Here is a 24,289-nt window from a genome sequence, read left to right as displayed (position 1 = left end):
TTCAGTTCAAGGTCAAACAAACTGTTAATGCGTACAAAATAATAATTATCCAAATATGTTCCCAGAAGGCAAAGTAGCAACAACCATATTAAAATCAACAAATTAAAAGACATTTGGGTACATGCTCATGTGTGGAGTGACTTGTTAACATACAAGGCCAGGGAACTTTATGGAATCCTTATGTAGAGAATGTACCTTATTTTGCAGTACCAATTGAACATGTGCTTGTGCAAGCAGCCCTATCCTCCAGGACTACAGTTTCTTAAAATAATTGAGCAAAAACCTGTTATACCTCAAGCTGTTCAGTATGTTGCTATATAAAAAGGTCTCTCAAAATTGACCGCCACAGCAAAAGGTGTTATACAAGAGAGTAACGGAACCCATAATTGAATGTGATTCAGTCTGTTTTGGTGCTTTTTAACGCTGCCATGTGCAAATAGAGCTATTATCTTAATTATTCACCATTCCAGTTAATTTCCCTTAGGCACTTTTCTTTACTAATGGCATAGTCATTCAAGATCTTCCATTCCATTGGCGCGGCGGCTGTGGCGGTTATCAGAAGGGGAACTTAATGAAGCAATCTTCGTTTCCCCTGACCGTGAAAGTAAAGCGCCAAGGACCAATTACCATGTAGATCAGCAGCAGAGGTGACATTTCCCTCGCCGATCTTTCGTCTTTATTTGCACAAATGACATGGTTTGTTTTTAAATCAAGCCTTTTATTGTTCATCCCTACTATGAACACTAATTATTTGCCTGTGATTTATCCTGAAACAAGCATTTATGGCGGAAATGGTTGAACATGTGCACGGTTTCCTCGAGTCCAAAGGAACCACATACCAGTATTTACCCATAACAGACCATTTCACATGCTGGTTCAATCAATTTAAACTACCTTCCATTTGGTATTGATGACAATGTGTACTTTGGAAGGTAATTCAGATACTTTTATGTCACCAATAGGTAATCAAATCTTTTCTATTCCCATTCCTCCATTCTAATTTACTAAGACGTTTCTGAAAAACTGGGACTTTGGTGGGTAAACATTTCTCTATCTGGTGCCTGAAGCAAGCTTCTTATGCATTGAAAATGTTTGTCTCAGGACTCTCAATAAATAATGTAGAGCATATATCATTATCATAATACACAGGCTTTGCATACATGAATGACTCAAAATGATGACTCATACAAATAAAAAATAAACACTTAACCCACAGAGTTTTGGTGTGTCCTGAACTGAAGTATATCACAACAAACAAATGAGTCAATACTTGAAGTAGCTACATCAGAAAAGCACTGCTGCTCACACTCCAAACCCTTAACCATTCAGCCACGACCAGAGTTTTTTTCAGTACACATAATCCCCCCACAAAACTGAAGCGCCCAGGGCAGTTGCATGGCCTTGTGGCCAAGGAAATGGACTCGTTGCCAGAAGGTTACTGGCAGAGATGAGTGGTGCGGTGTAATTCTTTGGTGAAGCACACGATATCTAGCCTGGTTGCCGTCTCTATTCAGCTATTACATTCCACTCCTTGCCACTCCTGTCATTTGCCAAAGAGACTGGCCTTTCGGCAATCTTCAAATATTAACATTATATCATTAATGAGCTCGAGGAGATCAGAGGATTTGATCCTGATTCGATAACCCTCACAGCTATTATCCAATCACAATGTTTATGCAAATTAGACTGATAGGAAAACGTTCAAATTTAATTCATTAATTTATTTGGAAACATTCTAACATTGGGCATTCTGACGTAATACTTTTCATTGTAAACATAAACATTGGGTGTTGGGAGAACAGAGGATTCCCATTTATTGCATTTTTACTACCAGCCAATGTGATCACATCAGAGAAGCTGAACAAAAATAAAACGCAACATGCAACAATTTCAAAGATTTTACTGAGTTACAGTTCATACAAGGAAATCAGTCAATTGAAATAAATTAATTAGGCCCTAATCTATGGATTTCACATGACTGGGAATACAGATATGCATCTATTGGTCACAGATACCTTTTTAAAAAAGGTAGGGGCGTGGATCAGAAAACAAGTCAGTATTTGGTGTGACCACCTTTTGCCATATGCAGCGGGGCGCATCTCCTTCGCATAGACTTGATCAGGCTGTTGATTGTGGCCTTTGGAACGTTGTCCCACTCCTCTTCAATGGCTGTGCGAAGTTGCTGGATGTTGGCGGTAACTGGAACACACTGTCGTACACGTCGATCCAGAGCATCCCAAACATGCTCAATGGGTGACATGTCTGGTGAGTATGCAGGCCATGGAAGAACTGGGACATTTTCAGCTTCCAGGAATTGTGTACAGATCCTTGTGACATGGGGTCGTGCATTATCATGCTGAAACATGAGGTGATGGCGGCGGATTAATGGCATGACAATGGGCATCAGGATCTCGTCACAGTATCTCTATGCATTCAAATTGCCATCGATAAAATGCAATTGTGTTTGTTGTCTTGGCTTATGCCCGTCCATACCATAACCCCACAGCCGCCATGGGGCAATCTGTTCACAATGTTGACATTAGCAAACCGCTCAACGCCATTCTGTCTGCCATCTGCCCGGTACAGTTGAAACAGGGATTCATCCATGAAGAGCACACTTATACAGTGTGCCAGTGGCCATCGAAGGTGAGAATTTGCCCACTGAAGTCGGTTACAACGCCGAACTGCAGTCAGGTCAAGACTCTGGTGAGGACGACGAACACACAGATGAGCTTCCCTGATGAGGTTTATGACAGTTTGTGCAGAAAGTCTTCGGTTGTGCAAACCCACAGTTTCACCAGCTGTCCGGGTGGCTCATCTCAGACCATCCCGCAGGTAAAGAAGCTGGATGTGGAGGTCCTGGGCTGGCATGGTTACACGTGGTCTGCGGTTGTTGTGAGGCCAGTTGGACGTACGCCAAATTCTCTAAAACGACATTGAGGCGACTTATGGTAGAGAAATGAACATTCAATTCTCTGGCAACAGCTCTGGTTGACATTCCTGCAGTCAGCATGCCAATTGCATGCTCCCTCAAAACTTGAGACATCTGTGGCATTGTGTTGTGTGACAAAACTGCTAATTTTAGAGTGGCCTTTTATTGTCCCCAGCAAAATGTGCACCTGTATAATGATCATTCTGTTTAATCAGCCACACCTGTCAGGTCGATGGATTTTCTTGGCAAAGGAGAAATGCTCATTAACAGGGAAGTAAACAAATTTGTGCACAACATTTGGGAGAAATAGATTTTTTGTGCGCATTAAACATTTCTGGGATCTTTCATTTCAGCTCATGAAACATGGAACCAACACTTTACATGTTGCGTTTATATTTTTGTGAAGTATATTTTTTAATTGCTCAAAATAAGTGACCAAAATATATTGCTACTTCTGGGACACGCATTGGGCTAGGCTACTGGTTCAAGAGTTATAAGAGGAATAGAGAGAGGATGGAAGAGAGGCCAGTGGAGAGGCCAGTGGAGATGCATGAATTGCGCAAGAAGGGAACAGGGAAGACAGAGAAGTTAGAAGTGAATTCATAGGCTGGGGCATTAATCCACCATTTGTATGCTAGTCTACATATTAGGCCTTGCCTATTAGTGAATTTAGGCGATGTGATGAAACTTTTTTGCCCTGTGCTCGAACATTAATAAAATGGGCTGGCAATAAGCTGTAGACCACACTATTTACCAAGAGAGTTATCTATATTTCTCGTAGCTGTCCATTTACCACCACAAACCGATGCTGGCACTAAGACCGCACTCAACGAGCTGTATAAGGCCATAAGCAAACAAGAAAATGCTCATCCAGAGGCAGCGCTCCTAGTGGCCGGGGACTTTAATGCAGGGAAACTGAAATCCGTTTTACCTCATATCTACCAGCATGTTAAATGTGCAACCAGAGGGAAAAAACTCTAGACCACCTTTACTCCACACACAGAGACGCGTACAAAGCTCTCCCTCGCCCTCCATTTAGCAAATCTGACCATAATTCTATCCTCCTGATTCCTGCTTATAAGCAAAAACAAAAGCAGGAAGTACCAGTGACTCTCTCAATACAGAAGTGGTCAATGACGCAGATGCTAAACTACAGCACTGTTTTGCTAGCACAGACTGGAATATGTTTCGGGATTCTTCCGATGGCATTGAGGAGTACACCACATCAGTCATTGGCTTCATCAATAAGTGCACCGACGACGTCCTCCCCACAGTGACCGTACGTACATACCCCAACCAGAAGCCATGGATTACAGGCAACATCTGCACTGAGCTAAAGGGTAGAGCTGCCGCTTTCTCTAACCCGGACGCTTATAAGAAATCCCGCTATGCCCTCCGACGAACCATCAAACAGGCAAAGCGTCAATACAGGACTAAGATCGAATTGAACTATACCGGCTCCGACGCTCGTCGGATGTGGCAGGGCTTGCAAACTATTACGGACTACAAAGGGAAGCACAGCCGCGAGCTGCCCAGTGACACGAGCATATCAGATTAGCTAAATTACTTCTATGCTCGCTTCGAGGCAAGTAACACTGAAGCATGCATGAGAGCATCAGCTGTTCCGGATGACTATGTGATCAAGCTCTCCGTAGCCAATGTGAGTAAGACCTTTAAACAGGTCAACATTCACAAGACTGCAGGGCCAAGCGGATTACCAGGACGTGTACACTGAGCATGCGCTGACCAACTGGCAAGTGTCTTCACTGACATTTTCAACATGTCCCTGACGGAGTCTGTAATACCAACATGTTTCAAGCAGACCACCATAGTCCCTGTGCCCAAGAACACTAAGGTAACCTGCCTAAATGACTACCGACTCGTAGCATGCACGTCTGTAGCCATGCAGTGCTTTGAAAGGCTGGTCATGGCTCACATCAATACCATTATCCCAGAAACCCTAGACCCACTCTAATTTGCATACCACCCCAACAGATCCACAGATGATGCAATCTCTATTGCACTCCACACTGCCCTTTCCCACCTGGACAAAAGGAACACCTACGTGAGAATGCTATTCATTGACTACAGCTCAGCGTTCAACACCATAGTGCCCTCAAAGCGCATCACTAAGCTAAGGACCCTGGCACTAAACACCTCCCTCTGCAATTGGATCCTTGACTTCCTGACGGGCCACCCCCAGGTGGTAAGGTAACAACACAACTGCCACGCTGATCCTCAACATGGGGGCCCCTCAGGGGTGCGTGCTCAGTCTCCTTCTGTACTCCCTGTTCACCCATGACTGCATGGCCAGGCACGACTCCAACACCATCATTAAAAGTTTGCCTGACGATACAACAGTGGTAGGCCTGATCCCTGATCACCGACAACGATGAGACAGCCTATAGGGAGGAGGTCAGAGACCTGGCCGTGTGGTGCCAGGATAACAACCTCTCCCTCAATATGATCAAGACAAAGGAGTTGATTGTGGACTACAGGAAAAGGAGGACCGAGCACGCCCCCATTCTCATCGACGGGGCTGCAGTGGAGCAGGTTGAGAGCTTCAAGTCACCAACAAACTATCATGGTCCAAACACACCAAGAAGAGGGCACGACAAAGCCTATTCCCCCTCAGGAGACTGAAAAGATTTGGCATGGGTCCTCAGATCCTCAAAAGGTTCTACAGCTGCACCATCGAGAGCATCCTGACTGGTTGCATCACTACCTGGTATGGCAACTGCTCGGCCTCCGACCGCAAGGCACTACAGAGGGTAGTGCGTACAGCCCAGCACATCACTGGGGCCAAGCTTCCTGCCATCCAGGACCTCTATACCAGGCGGTTTTCAGAGGAAGGCCCTAAGAATTGCCAAAGACTCCAGCCACCCTAGTCATAGACTGTTCTCTCTGCTACCGCACGGCAAAAGGTTTCTTAACAGATTCTACCCCCAAGCCATAAGACTCCTGAACAGCTAATCAAATGGCTACCCGGACTATTTGCATTGTCTCCCCCCCACCCACCCCCTCTTTTTACACTACTGCTACTCTCTGTTTATTATCTATGCATAGTCACTTTACCTCTACTATGATGGGTTGCCACATGTACATATTACCTCAATTACCTCTACTAACCTGTGCCCCCGCACATTGACTCTGTACCGGTACCCCCTGTATATAGCCTCACTACTGTTATTTTACTGCTGCTCTTTAATTATTTTTTACTTAACACTGATTTTTCTTAAAACTGCACTGTTGGTTAGGGGCTTGTAAGTAAGCAGTTCACTGTAAGGTCTACACCTGTTGTATTCGGCGCAAGTGACAAATACAACTTTGTTTTATTTTATTTGAATTTGACTGGTAAACTCATGGGTACACTCGCAATGGCTGTCTGGTATTTTGATGAAATAATCTCCATGGTATTGTAGAATGTTCATTCAAATTGTGTTTACATATGATGCTCAAGCAATGGAATATATTTTTGGTTCTCAGTTAAGTTAAATCAATAAATCACAGCACATATTGATGGCTAGTAGGGATTCAAATTTCGGTCAATTTTGCTGCCGACTAACTGACCCTCATTAAACCGGTCAACAAACAGTTACATTTTTCCCAAACAGTCAAATGAAGTGACCAACAGAAAATACTTTCAGAGATCTGTATATAATGATGAGATGTTTATGTTTCAGCCCTAACAATGGGAGTCGTCACAAGGCGGGAAGGCAGGCGACAAGCTTAGGCCCAAAATAAGCCCATAGAAACAAACATTTGCGGAAAACAGTTCTAAACTGCGCACCTAATGCGAGCAGTTCCATATGTGACGGGGGGGGGGGGGGGGGGGCTCCCGAAGTGGCGCAGAGGTCTAAGGCACTGCATTGCAGTGCTAGCTGTGCCACTAGAGATCCTGGTTCGAGTCCAGGCTCTGTCGCAGCCGGCCATGACCGGGAGGCCCATTGGGCGGCGCACAATTGGCCCAGCGTCGTCCAGGGTAGGGGAGGGTTTGGCCGGCAGGGATGTTCTTGTCCCATCGCGCACCAGCGACTCCTGTGGCAGGCCGGGCGCAGTGCACGCTGACTCGGTCGCCAGGTGTACGGTGTTTCCTCCGACACATTGGTGCGGCTGGCTTCCGGGTTAAGCGGGCACTGTGTCAAGAAGCAGTGCGGCTTGGTTGGGTTGTGTTTCGGACCTTCGCCTCTCCCGTGTCCGTACGGGAGTTGCAGCGATGGGACAAGACTAACTACCAATTGGATACCACAAAATTGGGGAGAAAAAGGGGGTAAAATACCAACAAACAAAAAAACATAGCAACTACTATGATGGGTTGCTAATATGACTAGGATTGGGCCTTTAGCTTCTGGACAACGAAAGAAAGTTATGAAAACCAATAGAACAGGAGAGAAATGCTGGTTAATGGCATGAGGAAGTCTATAGAATAATTGCCTCCACGTTTCTATGGATGGATTTTCGCAAGGCTACTTTGAAGCAATGTAAGACATGCCTCATTATTTAAAGTAAAGTGTTCAGGTTTGAGATTGAGAAATAAAAATGGCTCCTTTTTAAATCGTGGCCACCAAAGTTAACACTCGATTTCATTTAGAATTGTTATTGACTGGCTGGTAGGCTATTCCGCTTCTCAAACTAGGCTTTGTATGCTGTGCGCATGATAAATAAAATGCATGACGACTAACTAAAATACACACACGCCAATTTAATTCCACAAAAGTATGAAAATGAACCTATAGATCAATAAGCATGACGGGTCAAATGTATTTTTGGCAGCTAACCGATAAACGGTTAACATCCCTAATGGGTACACTTCCTGCTTTTACTTCCTGCTTTGCGCCTATGGGTACACTCGCAATGGCCGCCAGTACACCCATTATGCCATCATTGACTTGAATAGGGACGCCCGTTCTATTCATTCTATTTCTATGACAGCACATGCAGTCCAGAGCGGAGGAAAGGAGAAATGTGTCCCCCCCCCAAAAAAAATATATGGCTGGCCAATTACCATCATAAATAATAATAATAATATACCATTTAGCAGACGCTTTTATCCAAAGCGACTTACAGTCATGCGTGCATACATTTTTGTGTATGGGTGGTCCCGGGGATCGAACCCACTACCTTGGCGTTACAAGCGCCGTGCTCTACCAGCTGAGCTACAGAGGACCACCATCCAAAATTCCATGACCGTCACAGCCCTATTGGTATCCTGTATTGCCTCATTAAAACGTTTGTCCAGCTGATTAAATCTTTTAGGCCTAGGCCACATTTCTGTGCCGACGTTGCATTCATTCATATACGTTCTCAGGTTATTACTCATCTGACAATGACACTTCATTTACAAGTTGTCACCACGAGAAATCTCAGTTGATTATGATGAACACATTGTACATTATTGTCTGTACAATAGAAATAACTGAAATGGTAAGATGGAGCCTAATTCCTCTTGGAACGGTCTATTGGTTGTGAATCGGAGAAACCCATTAAGCTTTGAGATGGTATCCCTGCCAAAATGGTAATGGATTACCATCCTATCAGTCTCAATGACCTAAATGGCTTCTGTGAACCAGTTGTGTAATGGCTAGACTTCACCATAGAGTGGCCACGTGATGATTCACACTTGGTTTCCCCTAGAACACATTAATAACATTTGGGACATACGTTTGTGAGAAGTGCTGCACAAATGAGGACATTGAGAATCCAATGATACGCATGAATCAAGACAGGCTGTGTTCGCTTTCAAACAAGTGCCTTGGTGGAGGGCAATAAGGATAAAATAACATGATGATGTCTGAGGTCTGGAACAGAGCATGTTACCTTCAGTCACTCACAGCTTGTTTCTTTTCCACTCAACTTTCTCTGCAAAACGACTGACAGACTTAATTAGAAAATGTCTAGTTCAACAGATGCTACACTATCTCAGTATTATCAATACCAGATGAGGTGAAACATTTGAAATCATGTACAGGTGTAGGATCTCAGTTTGACCTATTTTGTCACAGCAAAATAAGGCTATTCGCGGGTCGAAAGTAGGCTACATGAAAAGTGCAATACCGTTAATATAACCATGTGTTAGTTTATGTAAATCAATTCTCAGCAACAAAAGACTGATCAAATTAAGATCCTGTATCTGTACTAGCGTTTAATATTTTCCCTGTATTTTACTTAATGTTCCATACTGAGAATAAATCACTTTTCTCCCGGGTAACCCGGTATTTCCCACCAAAACCAGAAGTGTCATTCTAAAGCATATAAATATGTCTGGATTTGATTTGAGCTTTGATCAGCATGAAAATTCAAGTCTGATGCTACCTGAGCCAGATGATGAGCCCTACATTAAAGACATAAAAGCCCATAGTGTGCTCTATTGGGTAAATAAATGAAACAAGCTCCAGTAATCTTTTTGAGTGTGGACTGTATTATACGGACTGGAATTACACACCTCGTTCAAACCATGAAGCTGGGAGAGAACACGCAATGCTGGTGCAAGACATGCACGCAGAAACCCCAGAATAAAATAAAACTAATCCCATCCCAGACATAGATTATGATAGTGAAATTGATCAGCGATGTGTTTATGTTGTAATGCCATGGATGTTTGGCCATCAGGACATCCCAGTTTACACTAAAACCTAGTTGAATCAGATGTGTCAATCAAACCCCTGCACACCAAGACCCAGTAGCTCTCTGTTCAGGAGAAGGGTTGGTCACCACCACCACCACCACCACTAGCGAATTTCAAATATAATAGGGTCCATTTACAATTTGTATAATTAGCAGTGCTTGACTTGGGATGAAAGAAGTGCAGGAGTTGTCTTTTTCTACCGAAATTCACAAATTATATTATGCTATAGAGACCTCTATTTATTATCTGTTAAGGGTTTATACACATTTTCCATGACTTCTCCATGACTTTTAACCAAATTTCCAAGACTATTATTATAGACTACATGAAAAAGTAAGCATTATTGGCTGGAATGCTGTGGTGTCTGATCCCATGTAGACCTACCATCTCCTGCCGTTGTGCCCTTGATCAAGGCACTTAACCCCCCCACAAAGTAGAACTGCACTGTCAGTCACGTTGTCAACATGTGGTCAACCTTTCATCTGGAGAGCTCCTGGGTGTGCAGGCTTTTGATTCAGCCCTGAAACACCCAAGTCATGTTCATGTTGAGCAGTAAATGTTTAAGCTACAATGTGGTTAGGCCAGGGCTTGAACAAAAGCCTGCACACCCAGTAGCTATCCTGGAGGATGGTTGCCACTATTGCAACATTACAAACAAATACCTTCGTCTTTATCTTCAATGAATCAGGGATCAAATGGATAAGGTAGGCTACTTCAAAGCAAGGTATCTAACTAAACATGTTTATATTAGGCTAAAATATTCATGTTTCAGGGGAGATCAATGCACATTGTCACAATTACATGGCTAATGTTTAAGAGGGGACTCCCAGCTTTATTTAATAGAGGGGAATTCAACAGATTTATTTAGGCTTCCACAGTGCCAGTGGAAAGGCGACAACGACATTAAAGCTTAGTTAGTTATAACTAGCGAGATAGCCAATTCAAAACAGAACTTGTAGCAGTTATCTAGTCAGTCTGTTGCCTGCCATTTTATACCTGCTGCTGAAATGTCGCCAACTCTCTCTCCTTGGGCAACGGCCCACTCGCACTGACACACACAGCACACACAGACACGCACTGAAGGGTCATTCCGATGATGGTTGATAGGTAGATTTCTAAGTGATTGATCATATTTAAAAGTGTGCCTTGATGAATTACACAGACAACAATAATTAAACTAATTTCCCTGACCTTACAAACCCTCATTTAACAACATGGAGCAGCGCATCATGCACATTCAGGCTGGCACATTTTCAATCTGCGCAATCTCAAACAGCCTACTGTCACGCACAGATTCACAGACTAGCAGCAAATAAACTTGAACAAAGCAGAATCCGAAATGAATGCCCACTCCCCATTGCTATTCAATGCAGATCCCACCTTCATTCCACTTTGATCAACCTTTTTTGCCTCGGTGTGTGAATCTGGGCCAGTGATAGGCTACTTTGTTTTATAGAGGGGCTGGTATGCAATTCCCCAAAAAAGTTGAGGCGCCAATTCGGCGCTCCGGACAGCTCCAGCCCAAATCAAGCACTGATAATTCGTAGACTGACGCATTAGCCTACCTTTCATAATATTTCCCCTAATGTTGTGAGAGGAGCGTATTACCTTCACCGTCGCTCTCCATTGTTTCTTCATTCCTTCCTCGCTCTCAACAGTGAAATGAAATACATTTTGTTCTCCTCATCTTCATCATTGTAATGACATGCTTGAATAATTAATACAGGACCTCCCGCCCCCACCTACCGTCAACCAACTATGTCAATGCAGAGCTATACGGAGCCCTCTGCAATGTTAGAAAATTTGGCCGGCGCCTGGCGATGCGGTACAGAGCTCAATTTGGCCTCTGCATGCCTCCGGAGGCGCCGCAATTGCGTCACACCATCCATATGGCACCTCCGACCACATTTTCAGATCAAGCATAAATGAGCTTTTAGGCCGTGGCTACAGATACGGCGTTTTCAACCATGCCCCGCCCTGGCAAACCCTCTTTCTTAAAGCTAAGGATCCCGATCACGTTCTGCGCGTGTTATTTTACGCAAACATTCATTTTTCTAACGTAGCTGCTGCTTACACTACCCCTCCCTTCACGTTTAGTTCTTTACTCACCCTCTTCTTAACCATGATGATGTAGCCTGTCTCTACCTCATATTTCTGAACAGTTGAAATAAAAACCCAGCAGGGTTTTGAACAAACATTCTAAAACATATTATGAAGGCTACAACCTTCTCGGTCTGTCGGAACGGATATTGCAGTTGCACAAGCAGGAAGCAGTCCCTACACTTTGGAAAAAAAATCAAAAATCAGCGTTTTGTGTGATGATGGCTAATCTTGAATTGCTTCCATATTGTAGTTCCTGTCTGCCTCCTGCGCAGCTTAGCAGTGTTTCCACTGCAGTCATCAAGCTGTGGCGCTGCACCCACAGCAAAAAAATATGGAACTTGAAAAAACATTTCTGCCGAGGTGAACTTTGAAGATGCTAGAACAGTCCACATTTACTTTCCCTCTGCAAACAATAAGAGTAATGAATTTTAAAAAATATAGTCTGACAACCCCATAGTAGAATGGTTTCTATTTACCTAGTCAGCTTGTTGTTGTGTGTTCTATGCGAGATAAATATTCCTCTCGAGGCGCATTCAAGTTATGAGTGCCATTGGGAAACATGCATTCTGACAAGCAGTCAATGCACAACAATTCTTGCAATTGCAGGGAAAACAGCATCTTTAATGGCCTTTGTTAAAAAGAGGATGATCCCAGCTTTCCATTCCTACTTTATTTCTCAACTTCTAAATATGCACGAACTGCACCATTTTAAACTAGATTTTTTAACACAATGCTAAATGTAACTCAGGTCAATTGTAGGGTAACTTGGGGTAAAACGCCACTCTACCTCAAAATAATTTTGGGGGAGTGACTTACAAAAAGTTTGATATGGTGATAATGCTTTTTGCTAATAGCATACCTGATAATATGGACCTCCCCTCGCAACGTTTTCCCCCCACTGCTACACATTTTAGCAGAGAAAACACTGCAGCTGTTGTTGTTGTCCTGGCCGTGTGGTGCCAGGACAACAACCTCTCCCTCAACGTGACCAAGACAAAGGAGATGATTGTGGACTACAGGAAAAAAAAGAGGACTGAGCACGCCCCCATTCTCATCGACGGGGCTGTAGTGGAACAGGTTGAGAGCTTCAAGTTCCTTGGTGTCCACATCACCAACGAACTATCATGGTCCAAACACACCAAGACAGTCGTGAAGAGGGCACGACAAAGCCTATTCCCCCTCAGGAGACTAAAAAGATTTGGCATGGGTCCTCAGATCCTCAAAAAATTCTACAGCTGCACCATCGAGAGCATCCTGACTGGTTGCATCACCGCCTGGTATGGCAACTGCTTGGCCTCTGACCGCAAGGCACTACAGAGGGTAGTGCGTACGGCCCAGTACATCACTGGGGCAAAGCTTCCTGCCATCCAGGACCTCTATACCAGGCGGTGTCAGAGGAAGGCCCTCAAAATTGTCAAAGACTCCAGCCACCCTAGTCATAGACTGTTCTCTCTGCTACCGCACGGCAAGCGGTACCGGAGTGCCAAGTCTAGGTCCAAAAGACTTCTCAACAGCTTCTACCCCCAAGCCATAAGACTCCTGAACAGCTAATCATGGCTACCCGGACTATTTGCACTGCCCCCCCACCCCATCCTTTTTACACTGCTGCTACTCTGTTAAGTATTTATGCATAGTCACTTTAACTCTACCCACATGTACATATTACCTCAACTACCTCAACTAGCCGGTGCCCCCGCACATTGACTCTGCAACGGTACCCCCCTGTATATATAGCCTCCCTACTGTCACTTTATTTTACTTCTGCTCTTTTTTTCTCAACACTTTTTTTGTTGTTGTTTTATTCTTTCTTTTTTTGTTTAAAATAAATGCACTGTTGGTTAAGGGCTGTAAGTAAGCATTTCACTGTATTGTCTGCACCTGTTGTATTCGGCGCATGTGACCAATAAAATTTGATTTGATTTGAGCTTAGCCAATATTCGCAATGATGATGAAAAAATAACATTCAATTCAATTGCTAATTAGACTGCATGTCGGTGTCTTGCTGCGTTCCACCTCTGGGCAGCCGAACATTCTAGGCAACCGAGCATGTATCCGCACCATTAAAAATAATCTGACAATGGGGCGAGTTCGTTTTGCATCGCCCCGTGCCATAGTTATTATATATGCTGATATAATGGCGAGACTAACTAGCTGCATGTAACTCAGCAGATAACATTAACTCGCTAGACTGACAAAGTTTGTACAAACATGTCGATAATGTATTTTGTGTAAAACACGTAAATAGCTGCATGTAGCCTACTCCCCTCCTGAAAAATAACATGAAATCATGATTTTACTTACTGAGGCATGGAAGGCAATAGTTTGAACAATTTTGTGTACAACAAAGTTTGTACGCTACACCAGTGACCAGACTCAAGAAGGGGGAGCGGAGCACGCAGCACAGCAGCTATGTAGGAAGCGGAGTGGGCACTCGGCTACGCAAAAAAAATTATCTTGCACATGCGCAGAAATATCTGTATTTTTAGCCTGGGCAAATTGGGATACAGAAACTCCATATCCTTAGCCACTCCGTTAAATTTAACAGTCCCATTTCACATCATGCTGTTCTTATAAATAATTTATTATAATTTACCGGTTTCTCGCAGTTATTTATCCCGGGAAATGGGAGTGGGTTAGGGCGGGAAATCCTGGTAACCTGCTTCCTGCTATTAAACCCTAATCTGTAAAAATACAGCATTTTGATCCACTGGGAAACAACCATTATCAAAAGGTCATGAACAGGTTGATACATTTAGACGATAGAAGACTCATGATCTCTGTGATTGTACAACTTGGCATGCATGAGAACAAATGTCATAAGCCATCAACAATCTACCCAAATGAGTTTTCAAATATATTTTCTGTTCCAGTCTTTTTCCTCACGAATCTTGGAGATATGTGTCAAAATTCTTGGAAGTTGAGCTGCAGATGACAATGATCAAGTATATTTCCCAGAGGCCACTGTGGTGCTCATCCCCCTCCCCCCTCATTAATATTGATACCCTCCCCGCTGTGGCCTCTTAGATGTTAAGTCCCCTGGTAAAGCCTGTGAAAAATGGCTCCGAGTTTGTCACTCCCACAGAACCCCAGAGGGCCACAACGCAACACTAATAAGCAGCAGTCACTCAGACACAGTAGTGGAGATGATCCCATCGTGTAAAGGGGGATGGAGATCTGTGTGGGTATTATTGGTTGTTTGCCTCATGGCTCAGAGAATGCATGTAGACAACCAGGATAGCAACAAGCAACCAGTCAACATCACACAATGTCATGTTAAAAATCCTGCTGAGTGCGGACACTTCCCATTGGGCCTGGCTGCCCTGACATCATCAGAAAGTGACACGTTTTTTTTAAGGGCATTACATCATTTGGATTCAGAGGCCAGCAGATGCTATTTGTGCTGAAGACTGACAGTGTATATCATCCAAATTAGAGTGCATCTGGTCTCATGAGATACGTGGCCAGCGCTACAGTAGGCTATACGTCAATGGCAACATTCAGTCAGAATAAATGCTATTCTGTTCCAGACCCTTTTCATTGTACAGCAATACTTGAAATATCTGATAGTTAGCATAATCACAATGCCCAAAGCCTATTTGGTGTCAACTGGTTTCACTCGTTTGATGAGTGACAATGCCAAGGTGAGAGAGCGGTCACAATAATGTTAGTAAAATGGAGCTGGAAATGACATTAGCTTACTGCCCTCGTGTTCACATGCTGATGAAACACCAACAACATGCTCCAAACCGCTTAGAACAAATGGAATTTCTAACAAATATTTACTAACAGTGCTGATGAAAGACAATGTCAGATCATGGATGTTTAGGATTGTTATAAAGCAGAGTACTAGAAAGTGATTAGACAGTAGCCAACGACACCTCAACCATTACTTTCAACCTTCCACGATCACCTCAAGATTCAATTTGCAGGCCAGTCTCCGAATCTCCAGAGATGTTTTATTACAGGATGATACGGCTGGGAGAGTCTTCCCTGCTCTTCCCTGCTTGAACAAAGTGGGGTGAGAGATGAGAGGAAATAAATCAGCTGCCCCGGCTGTGTGTGTAATGTGCCGAGCGAGGTGATCTTTTCAACACAACACACACTGTCTCCTGAAGGGGCCAACAGACAGTGACACCATTTGCAGTGTGAAATAATATGAATAACCTTTGGGACTAAATGGACGGTAGTGAGCGGTGTGTAAGGCATAAATGATGACATTGACTTTGTCAAACATATTTTTCATGCAAAGCAAATGCTTTTTTTTGCCCTTTATCGACATTCACTTAAAAACGCGTGTGTGTGTGTGTGGGGGGGGGGTTCTATTAAGCTAACATATGGAATTGTTTTAAGATGGTCTTACCATGGATCATTTAGCTATTTGATTTAGAATTTTAGGACTCCTTTAGGTATCAAAAATATCTCTAAAAAAAGTATTTGATAAAATATTGAATTTGGCCTTTACTACTATAGGACATGACAGTACAAAAATTAATAATACAGAATAAGGTTTAAGTGTCTGTCCTATATCTAGGAGGTAAGAATGCTCAGGAAATCTTTTTGTTTTTTTGGACACATATTTCTACCCTTATTTTTGTTAGTACAAAACTACCTCCATACTTCCATTCATTTGACAGAACAAAACCGTCAGAACAAAACAGACGTTTTGGTTAGAAGACCGATATTCGGGATGTCTCATGGTCTGACAAACAACACTGTAGCTCGGCCACCTTCTACCGCAGACGTGGAAGACTGACATTGGCGGATGTGGATTGAGATGCAAAAAAACATTTATCTCTAGCTTAAACTGACGGATTTTTGTATTATGTTACTTAGATTGACGCACGGGTGCATCAATAGACTCTTAAGGATTAATGAACTTGTCTATTATACATATTCTATAACCTTAAATCACACCATTATAACAGTGGGAGAACATTTTAATTGGGACGTGTTATAAAAGCCATATTATTTCAGTTGTTATTGGGGCCGGGACGATACCAGTATCGCGATACTCATTAGTATTGTGGCAAGGAAACAAAACACGAATTGGGTTGAACTTCTTTAGGAAAACAGCCCTAATGTTGCAAACAAACATAATTATGTTGTCATCCACACATTCATTTATAGCACACAATATTTTACATAAAGCAGGTTTTTAAAGGACCAAAGAGTTTTTGCGATACTGGTATCATCCTGGCCCTAGTTGTTATATTGGATTAGCATGAATATGCAGCTGGGGAATACACAGAGAGGATTGTCTTTAAGACACCTAATTGTTTTCCAGGCAACTAGTTATTTTGACGACTGAACATTTCTGTTAGTGATTATTTTACTTTCAAATGATGCTGCCTTTAATCACCCTGCCTGTGTAGCCTCAGGCAAAATCATTTCCAATGTGACAACCTCATTTTTCTGAGTCCATTGAAACAGATTATTTGAAGTCCTTGAGTAAAAAGAGCCAATACTCAATATCTAATTTACCCTTCAGTAACTACATTTTGAATTAAAATGAAAAGGTTACCTATATATTCACCCTTCCAGCAAGGGTGTTACATGAAACTCAGTTAAAGTGATTAGTTCATGCACAGCATCACACATGACTGTCTGTACATCGCTGGATGAGTTACTCAGGGCCATTTCTCAGTTGTTTTAACAGGTGCATATAAAATGAACACAACCAATCTAAAATGGCCAAAATGCAGCAACATCTCCTAATGCACTCCATCTCCCGCAGATAAATGCCTAAACTTGCCTTCTGCCTGGCATCCATTTTCTCTGGTAATTTGCCTTTGAATGCTGAGCCTGAGGTAATTACTGTGCTGTTATAAACAGGGGGGATAATCAATGACAACGTCACTTTGTGTTCTTTAAGTTAATAAGGCCTCTGCACAACGTCCCCCAGGGATGCCTTTTGTCATTTGGCGGCTGATGCACATGTGGTCGGTCTGCCACTTGCTAGCTGGCCACCATATATCTCTTCCTCAAAGGACAGGCAGCAGCAGAACACAATAACCATTGTCTGTCTGTGGTAAATCCCCAGCAGAACGGGGGAACCACATGAGAATCTAAACTTACTTTTAAAACACACATACTCTTTTTCCTTTTTAGATGGGCTTTCAACTGAAAACATATGATCTAAAATGGTATGTTTCTTATGCGGTTAGAAAACTAGGCCTACATCTAATACCTGACTGCCTATGTAAAACTAGAAAGACTGAAGTCCATCCTTCCTAACAGAAATACAGTATATCCTGAAATCCCAAGCCCATAACATTAGCAAGGTGAATAAACATAAATGCTGGTAGAGAGCAATCTTTCCTTACCTGCAGTTTGGAGGTGGGTCGAGTGTAATTTCTGCAAGTTCTTTCTGAATCCTGAAAAACAATGATACTCTGTTTTAATCTTTGTGGCAATGAATATCTCCATCACATATAGGAACTGAAAAAGCTCCCAGAATGCATTTGACCCCAATGTGATGATGAAATGCACAAATGTCATGTGGTTAATAAATCCATAGAACATGATGATACAGGTAGACCAGACCAAAAATTGCAGTTATATCAGTTAACATATCATAAAAATCTCTATTTAACAAATGACAAAGCAATCCATTATAGGCCTATTATGTCTAGGGTTGGGCCGATACAGTGCCTTGCAAAAGTATTCATCCCCTTGGCGTTTTTCCGATTTTGTTGCATTACAACGTGTAATGGACAAAATATTCCAAATTGGTGAAGGGAAATGAAAAAAAGAACTTGTTTCAAACAATTCAAAAAAATTATACAAAATAAATAACGGAAAAGTGGTGCTTGCATATGTATTCACCTCCTTTGCTATGAAGCCCCTAAATAAGATCTGGTGCAACCAATTACCTTCAGAAGTCACATAATTAGTTGAATAAAGTCCACCTGTGTGCAATCTAAGTGTCACATGATATGTCACATGATCTCAGTATATATATACACACACCTGTTCTGAAAGGCCCCAGAGTCTGCAACACCACTAAGCAAGGGGCACCACTAAGCAAGGGGCACCATTAAGCAAGGGGCACCATTAAGCAAGGGGCACCATGAAGACCAAGGAGCTCTCCAAACAGGTCAGGGACAAAGTTGTGGAGAAGTACAGATCATGTACCACAACAAACCTGCCAAGAGAGGGCCGCCCACCAAAACTCACAGACCAGGCAAGGAGGGCATTAAATCAGAGAGGCAACAAAGAGACCAAAGATAACCCTGAAGGAGCTGCAAAGCTCCACAGCGTTGATTGGAGTATCTGTCCATAGGACCACTTTAAGCCGTACACTCCACAGAGCTGGGCTTTACGGGAGAGTGGCCAGAAAAAAGCCATTACTTAAAGAAGAAAAAATAAGCAAACACGTTTGGTGTTCGCCAAAAGGCATGTGGTAGACTACCCAAACATATGGAAGGTACTCTGGTCAGATGAGACTAAAATTGAGCTTTTTGGCCATCAAGGAAAACGCTATGTCTGGCACAAACCCAACACCTCTCATCACACCGAGAACACCATGGTGGTGGCAGCATCATGCTGTGGGGATGTTTTTCCATCGGCAGGGACTGGGAAACTGGTCAGAATTGAAGGATGGCGCTAAATACAGGGACATTCTTGAGGGAAACCTGTTTCAGTCTTCCAGAGACGGAGGTTCACCTTCCAGCAGGACAATGACCCTAAGCATACTGCTAAAGCAACACTCAAGTGGTTTAAATGTCTTGGAATATAATAGTCAAAGCCCAGACCTCCATCCAATTGAGAATCTGTGGTATGACTTAAAGATTGCTGTAAACCAGCGGAACCCATCCAACTTGAAGGAACTGGAGCAGTTTTGCCTTGAAAAATGGGCAAAATTCCAGTGACTAGATGTGGCAAGCTTATAGAGACATACCCCAAGAGACTTGCAGCTGTAATTGCTGCAAAAGGTGGCTCTACAAAGTATTGACATTTGGGGGGGTGTGAATAGTTATGCATGCTCAAGTTCTGTTTTTTTGGTGTTATTTCTTGTTCGTTTCACAACAAAAAATATTTTGCATCTTCAAAGTGGTAGGCATGTTGTGTAAATCAAATGGGAATAGGAAAAATGCCAAGGAGGGTGAATACTTTCGCAAGCCACTGTATATGATTAAATCAAATATTGTGATATTTGACATTGACGATATATTGTGATGTGCAAGACGATATTGTGATGTGCAAGACTAAAAAACTTTGCAGTTTTATCAGTTAGGCTGTATCAATGTGTTTAAAATGAAGTCTAAATAAATTAACTAAACCAACAAAAGAAAGGCCACTCAAAGATTAAATAATGACAATGTGACTATAATATGGTAAATAAGCACAAAAATTGCACCGACTGGAATGATTTAGTCATTAATGGCGCAACACGATTATATCGGATATGGCAATATTTAGAGTAGCATATCGTAGAAGAGGTCTCCCCAAATATCACCCAAGCCTAATGGTGTCACACAGTGCCATACTGTGTTGTTACACTTACTTTTCTATGAGGAAGCATGAAGCAGCATTAGGTACATTACAAACATGATGAGACAACCTCTGTTTAAAAGAATTGCAGATCCTGAAAGGTTCAAATCTGAAATGATTTATCAGAGTCTGTTTTTACAATAGGCCTGTACAAATGTCAACATCTTTTAATTACTCTTTCAAATTCAACCACGCAGCAGTCACCTGCGAGGGAAGGGTTAATAACATCATATAAACATCTTTGTATAACAGGGATGACAAATCACAATGACGTGACGATTAACTAAATGCACAACAGTGCAGTTTAACCCATCAGTCATAATGTTGTCGCATCCATCTGTGTTGAACCAGGCATTGGGAAAGCAGCATGGAAACACATTATACCATTACTGACATAACTGCACTGTGGTCATAATACTAAAACCCTGGGTTTACCCTGGGTTTGAGCACAGTGGAGTGTCTTATAAGTGCGCTACACATCAGGAAGATGTTCCAAATATCAGGGATAGTTATAAAAAGCGCTGTAGCCTCAGGCAATCCCTGGCTCGGTTGGTTGCATAATTCTATCATCACCTCCTATCAATCTGTGTTTCCACTGGCAAGGCTAGGTGGGCGACAGAGGGAGTGCTGTTCATGACACAACACTAACCACACATATATGTGTTATGAATGAAAGTATGGTCATCATTGTTAGGGCTCAGGCCACCTGACCTAGCTAAGGAAAGCTCTATGAAAATGCTATAACCAAGGATAACCAGAACGGGCCTAGTGTTTCCTGGTAAGCTCTTATCATCACACGGCCAGGAAAGACACAGGGGCATAATCATCATAGTAATCTGCCTGTCAGATGAATGACGGGCATTACAGTGTCATGATGCGATAGATGCAACAAGGGTACCTTTCATTACACATCTTGTATGGACTAAATCTAATGGATATATTAATAGCATGAGTGTGATTAGAATAATGATGCCCATAGGACCGGTTAGCGTTATATACAATGAGGGTACAAAACATTAGGAACACAAGCACTTTCCATGACATCGACTGACCAGGTAAATCCAGGTGAAAGCTATGATCCATTATTGATGTCACTTGTTAAATCCACTTCAAATCAGTGTAGATGAAGGGGAGGAGACAGGTTAAAGAAAGATTTTTATGCCTTCAGACAATCGAGAATGTGTGCCATTCAGACAGTGAATGGGCAAGACAATATATTTTAAGTGCCTTCGAACGAGGTATGGTAGTAGGTGCCAGGCACCACCAGTTTGAGTGTATCAATAACTGCAACGCTGCTGGGTTTTTCACACGCAACAGTTTCCCGGGTGTATCAAGAATGGTCCACCACCCAAAGGACATCAGGCCAACTTGACAACTGTGGGAAGCACTGGAGTCAACATTGGCCAGCATCCCTGTAGAATGCTTTCGACATCTTGTACAGTCCATGCCCTGCCGAATTGAGGCTGTTCTGAGGGAAAAAGGGGGTGCAACTCAATATTAGGAAGGTGTTCCTAATGTTTTGTACACTCAGTGTAACTCACCGCCCTGAGGATAGGGAGGTGCTCAAACCTGCCCCACTTAAATACCACTAAACTGAGCCAGATTCAAGGTTTACCTCTTGGCACTGGTTGAGAGTTTGGCAGCTGTTTTACTGGAGATCTTGGTCTCCTTCTTTTTGGGCTGTGCTTGTTCCCGCTCCTGTTCTGGGGGTACCGATGATTCTCTTTGTTCGATATCCGAGCTCCCCCCACTGGTGCTGGGGCTATCGTCCGGTCTCTGCACCTCACTGGACATCCTGGCCCTGGGAAACAGAGACCAAACAGCACAGCTTTAGCTTTCATTATGGTTTCTATGCAAAATAAATTAGTGGTATGTTAGCCTGCCCAGGCCTTTTCAAAAAAGGTACCTTGTGTGGACTGCCGGGGTTCCAAGGTTGCACAGTCTATCATTTTACTAGTCATTGTGCCATTTTGCAGGTTAAGATTAAGATCACTGTATTGGTCAATTGCACACAGGGTCCAACCAAAATGTGACTTCCGCTTCTAACCTAACCCCTCTGAAAGACACACATACAGGTTTTTTGGGGGAGAGGTGCGGGGGGCTGCCACGCCGGGCGCCCGGGGAGCTGTTGTTGTGGGGGTTAAGTGCCTTGCTCAAGGGCACAATGGCAGGCAATGGCATCTAGGATTTGATCCCAGCAACACTCCGGTTGCCAGCTCACTTCCCGCCACATTTTTCCTACCGGACCCCGGATACGAACTGGCAACCCTCCAGTTGCTGGCTTTTCTGTCTAACCACACAACAGCGGCTACCTGCCTCCATTGTGTGGTTGAGTAGAACAGAATACTTGATTGTCCTAGCAGGAGGAAATTATTTTCACAACAGGGAAATAATTTAAGTCTGTTTCACTTTGCTGGTTAATGTGTTGAAGGCAAGGTGGTGAAGCTATTTTGTGTGTTGAAAAAGAAGAGGTAGTGAGCGGCTTGTCAATATTTTGACAAACTACTAAGATCTCAAACTCTTTCAAGAAGATTCAATATTACTGTGTTAACAAACCACCTACACATTTTTGAATGCATTAGAAACATGACTTTGTTGAGATGGAATGGAATTTAGTCTAGTATGAAAGAACAATGCTGTCAAGATGTCTTGACTTGAAGAGTCAACATGTCACAGGCCTACTGACAATATAGTCTTATCTAAAACAATTAATTCAATATCACCACTCATGAACCTTTTCAGTAGTTGACCACATCGATTTGATGGAACATAGATCGAAAGAGACACTTGCCGATTAAACTCAACTAATCAGGGAGTTAAGTTTAGTAGGCTAAAGAGACACTAGAACAGTAGGCCTGTGCCTCTACAAAGGGCATCAGATGACTGAGATATCGCCTTAGGCTTTGATGACAATAATGCGGTGAGGTAATTTTTTATCTATCACGGACGTCAAGCCAAACGTATCAGTTTATATTGTTTCGAATAAAAGCCTGGGGAATAGGCCAACGGTGAAACATACAAACGGTAAACTAAAGTAGTGCTTAACCACTACCTTTCCCGGGGGTGTTATGATAAGGACATCAACGTTATTAGTGTATCCACTCGCCAGACATGTATCGACTTGCAAAACAGGCGTGCGATGGCAACTTGGGGCAATGATATCAATTCTGAAAATTGTTAGTTACATTTATCAAAGACGACGCGCGTGTTGACTCTAGGGGCCTCAATAAATAGGACACAATAATGTATCACTTTCTTCTGTCGTTGTTTCGGAGCCAGCTGAGCAATAGGTCAACACAATTTGCAAGCCTCCCCCTTTCGACTGAAAAAATAATAATAATAACATGTGCCCGCGACACAAATAGAGCTGTCAAAAAAGAAATGCATAACAAACATCATTAACACTGCAGGAAAAAGTAGCACCCGCTGTGCTATGTCCTGCTATGGGGAATTTAAATCAAGAGGCCTGAGCGTTTAAAACTCGGGAAAATATGCAGAGAACATCACGTTTTAGAAATTCTTCGACAAGGCATCAAGGGCTCGTCAAGGCCAGTCGACGCGAGGGCCAAATGAACGGCTTGGAAATGTGTGAATCCAACGTTTCTCAAGTGTCCACAATGAGCGTTGAGCTGCTCAGGCACAAAGGGAGGCACGTCCCACACATCCCCCTCATCGGAAAATGCCACTTTCACGGGACATTTACTTACTTTCTGTACACATACGAAGGACAGTAACATGCGTGCGTAAATATTACCTGGCAGCTGACCGTCGATGCTGTATTTTGTATTAAAATCCCAAGTGAAAAGTATATCCACACACACACGGCCGTCTGCTCGCACTCGTGTCCTTCCTTGCTATTTAACTGAAGGCAGCAACCGAAAAGCGATTACAGAAAACTGAAGAAGCCGGACCGCCTCCACGCGCGCTCTCATATTGCGCGCGCCGCTCGTGCACGTATGATGGTCCCATTCGCCCGAGATAAAACAAATCTGTATGCTTTGGAGAAGTTGTAATAGTCCAACATCAACAAATGTGATACATTACCACAAAGCAGTTGTATTATTCAAAACAGCAAATATAGAGTTGAACTAGTCAAACTACTCAATGTTGGATGTCGGCTATCTGAAAATGATGGA

General features: G+C 42.9%; 1 protein-coding gene across 1 annotated transcript in view; it reads right to left on the bottom strand.

The window, feature by feature from the left end:
- The window catches only part of LOC311139573 (ubiquitin-conjugating enzyme E2 E2-like), a 30,819-nt gene extending 6,759 nt beyond the window's left edge, over nucleotides 1-24,060 (bottom strand). The window contains exons 1-3 of the mRNA XM_084174473.1: nucleotides 23,908-24,060; nucleotides 21,769-21,954; nucleotides 17,984-18,034 (exon numbers count right to left, since the gene is read on the bottom strand). Coding sequence (XP_084030599.1) covers nucleotides 17,984-18,034; nucleotides 21,769-21,947 — 230 coding nt within the window. The 5' untranslated portion in view covers nucleotides 21,948-21,954; nucleotides 23,908-24,060. The remainder of the gene's footprint in view (nucleotides 1-17,983; nucleotides 18,035-21,768; nucleotides 21,955-23,907) is intronic.
- Nucleotides 24,061-24,289: the final 229 nt, after the last annotated feature.

Source organism: Coregonus lavaretus, assembly GCF_964263955.1.
Source record: "Coregonus lavaretus genome assembly, chromosome: 13".
Classification (NCBI taxonomy): Eukaryota; Metazoa; Chordata; class Actinopteri; order Salmoniformes; family Salmonidae; genus Coregonus; species Coregonus lavaretus.
This window is presented reverse-complemented; position numbering and strand designations above follow the sequence as displayed.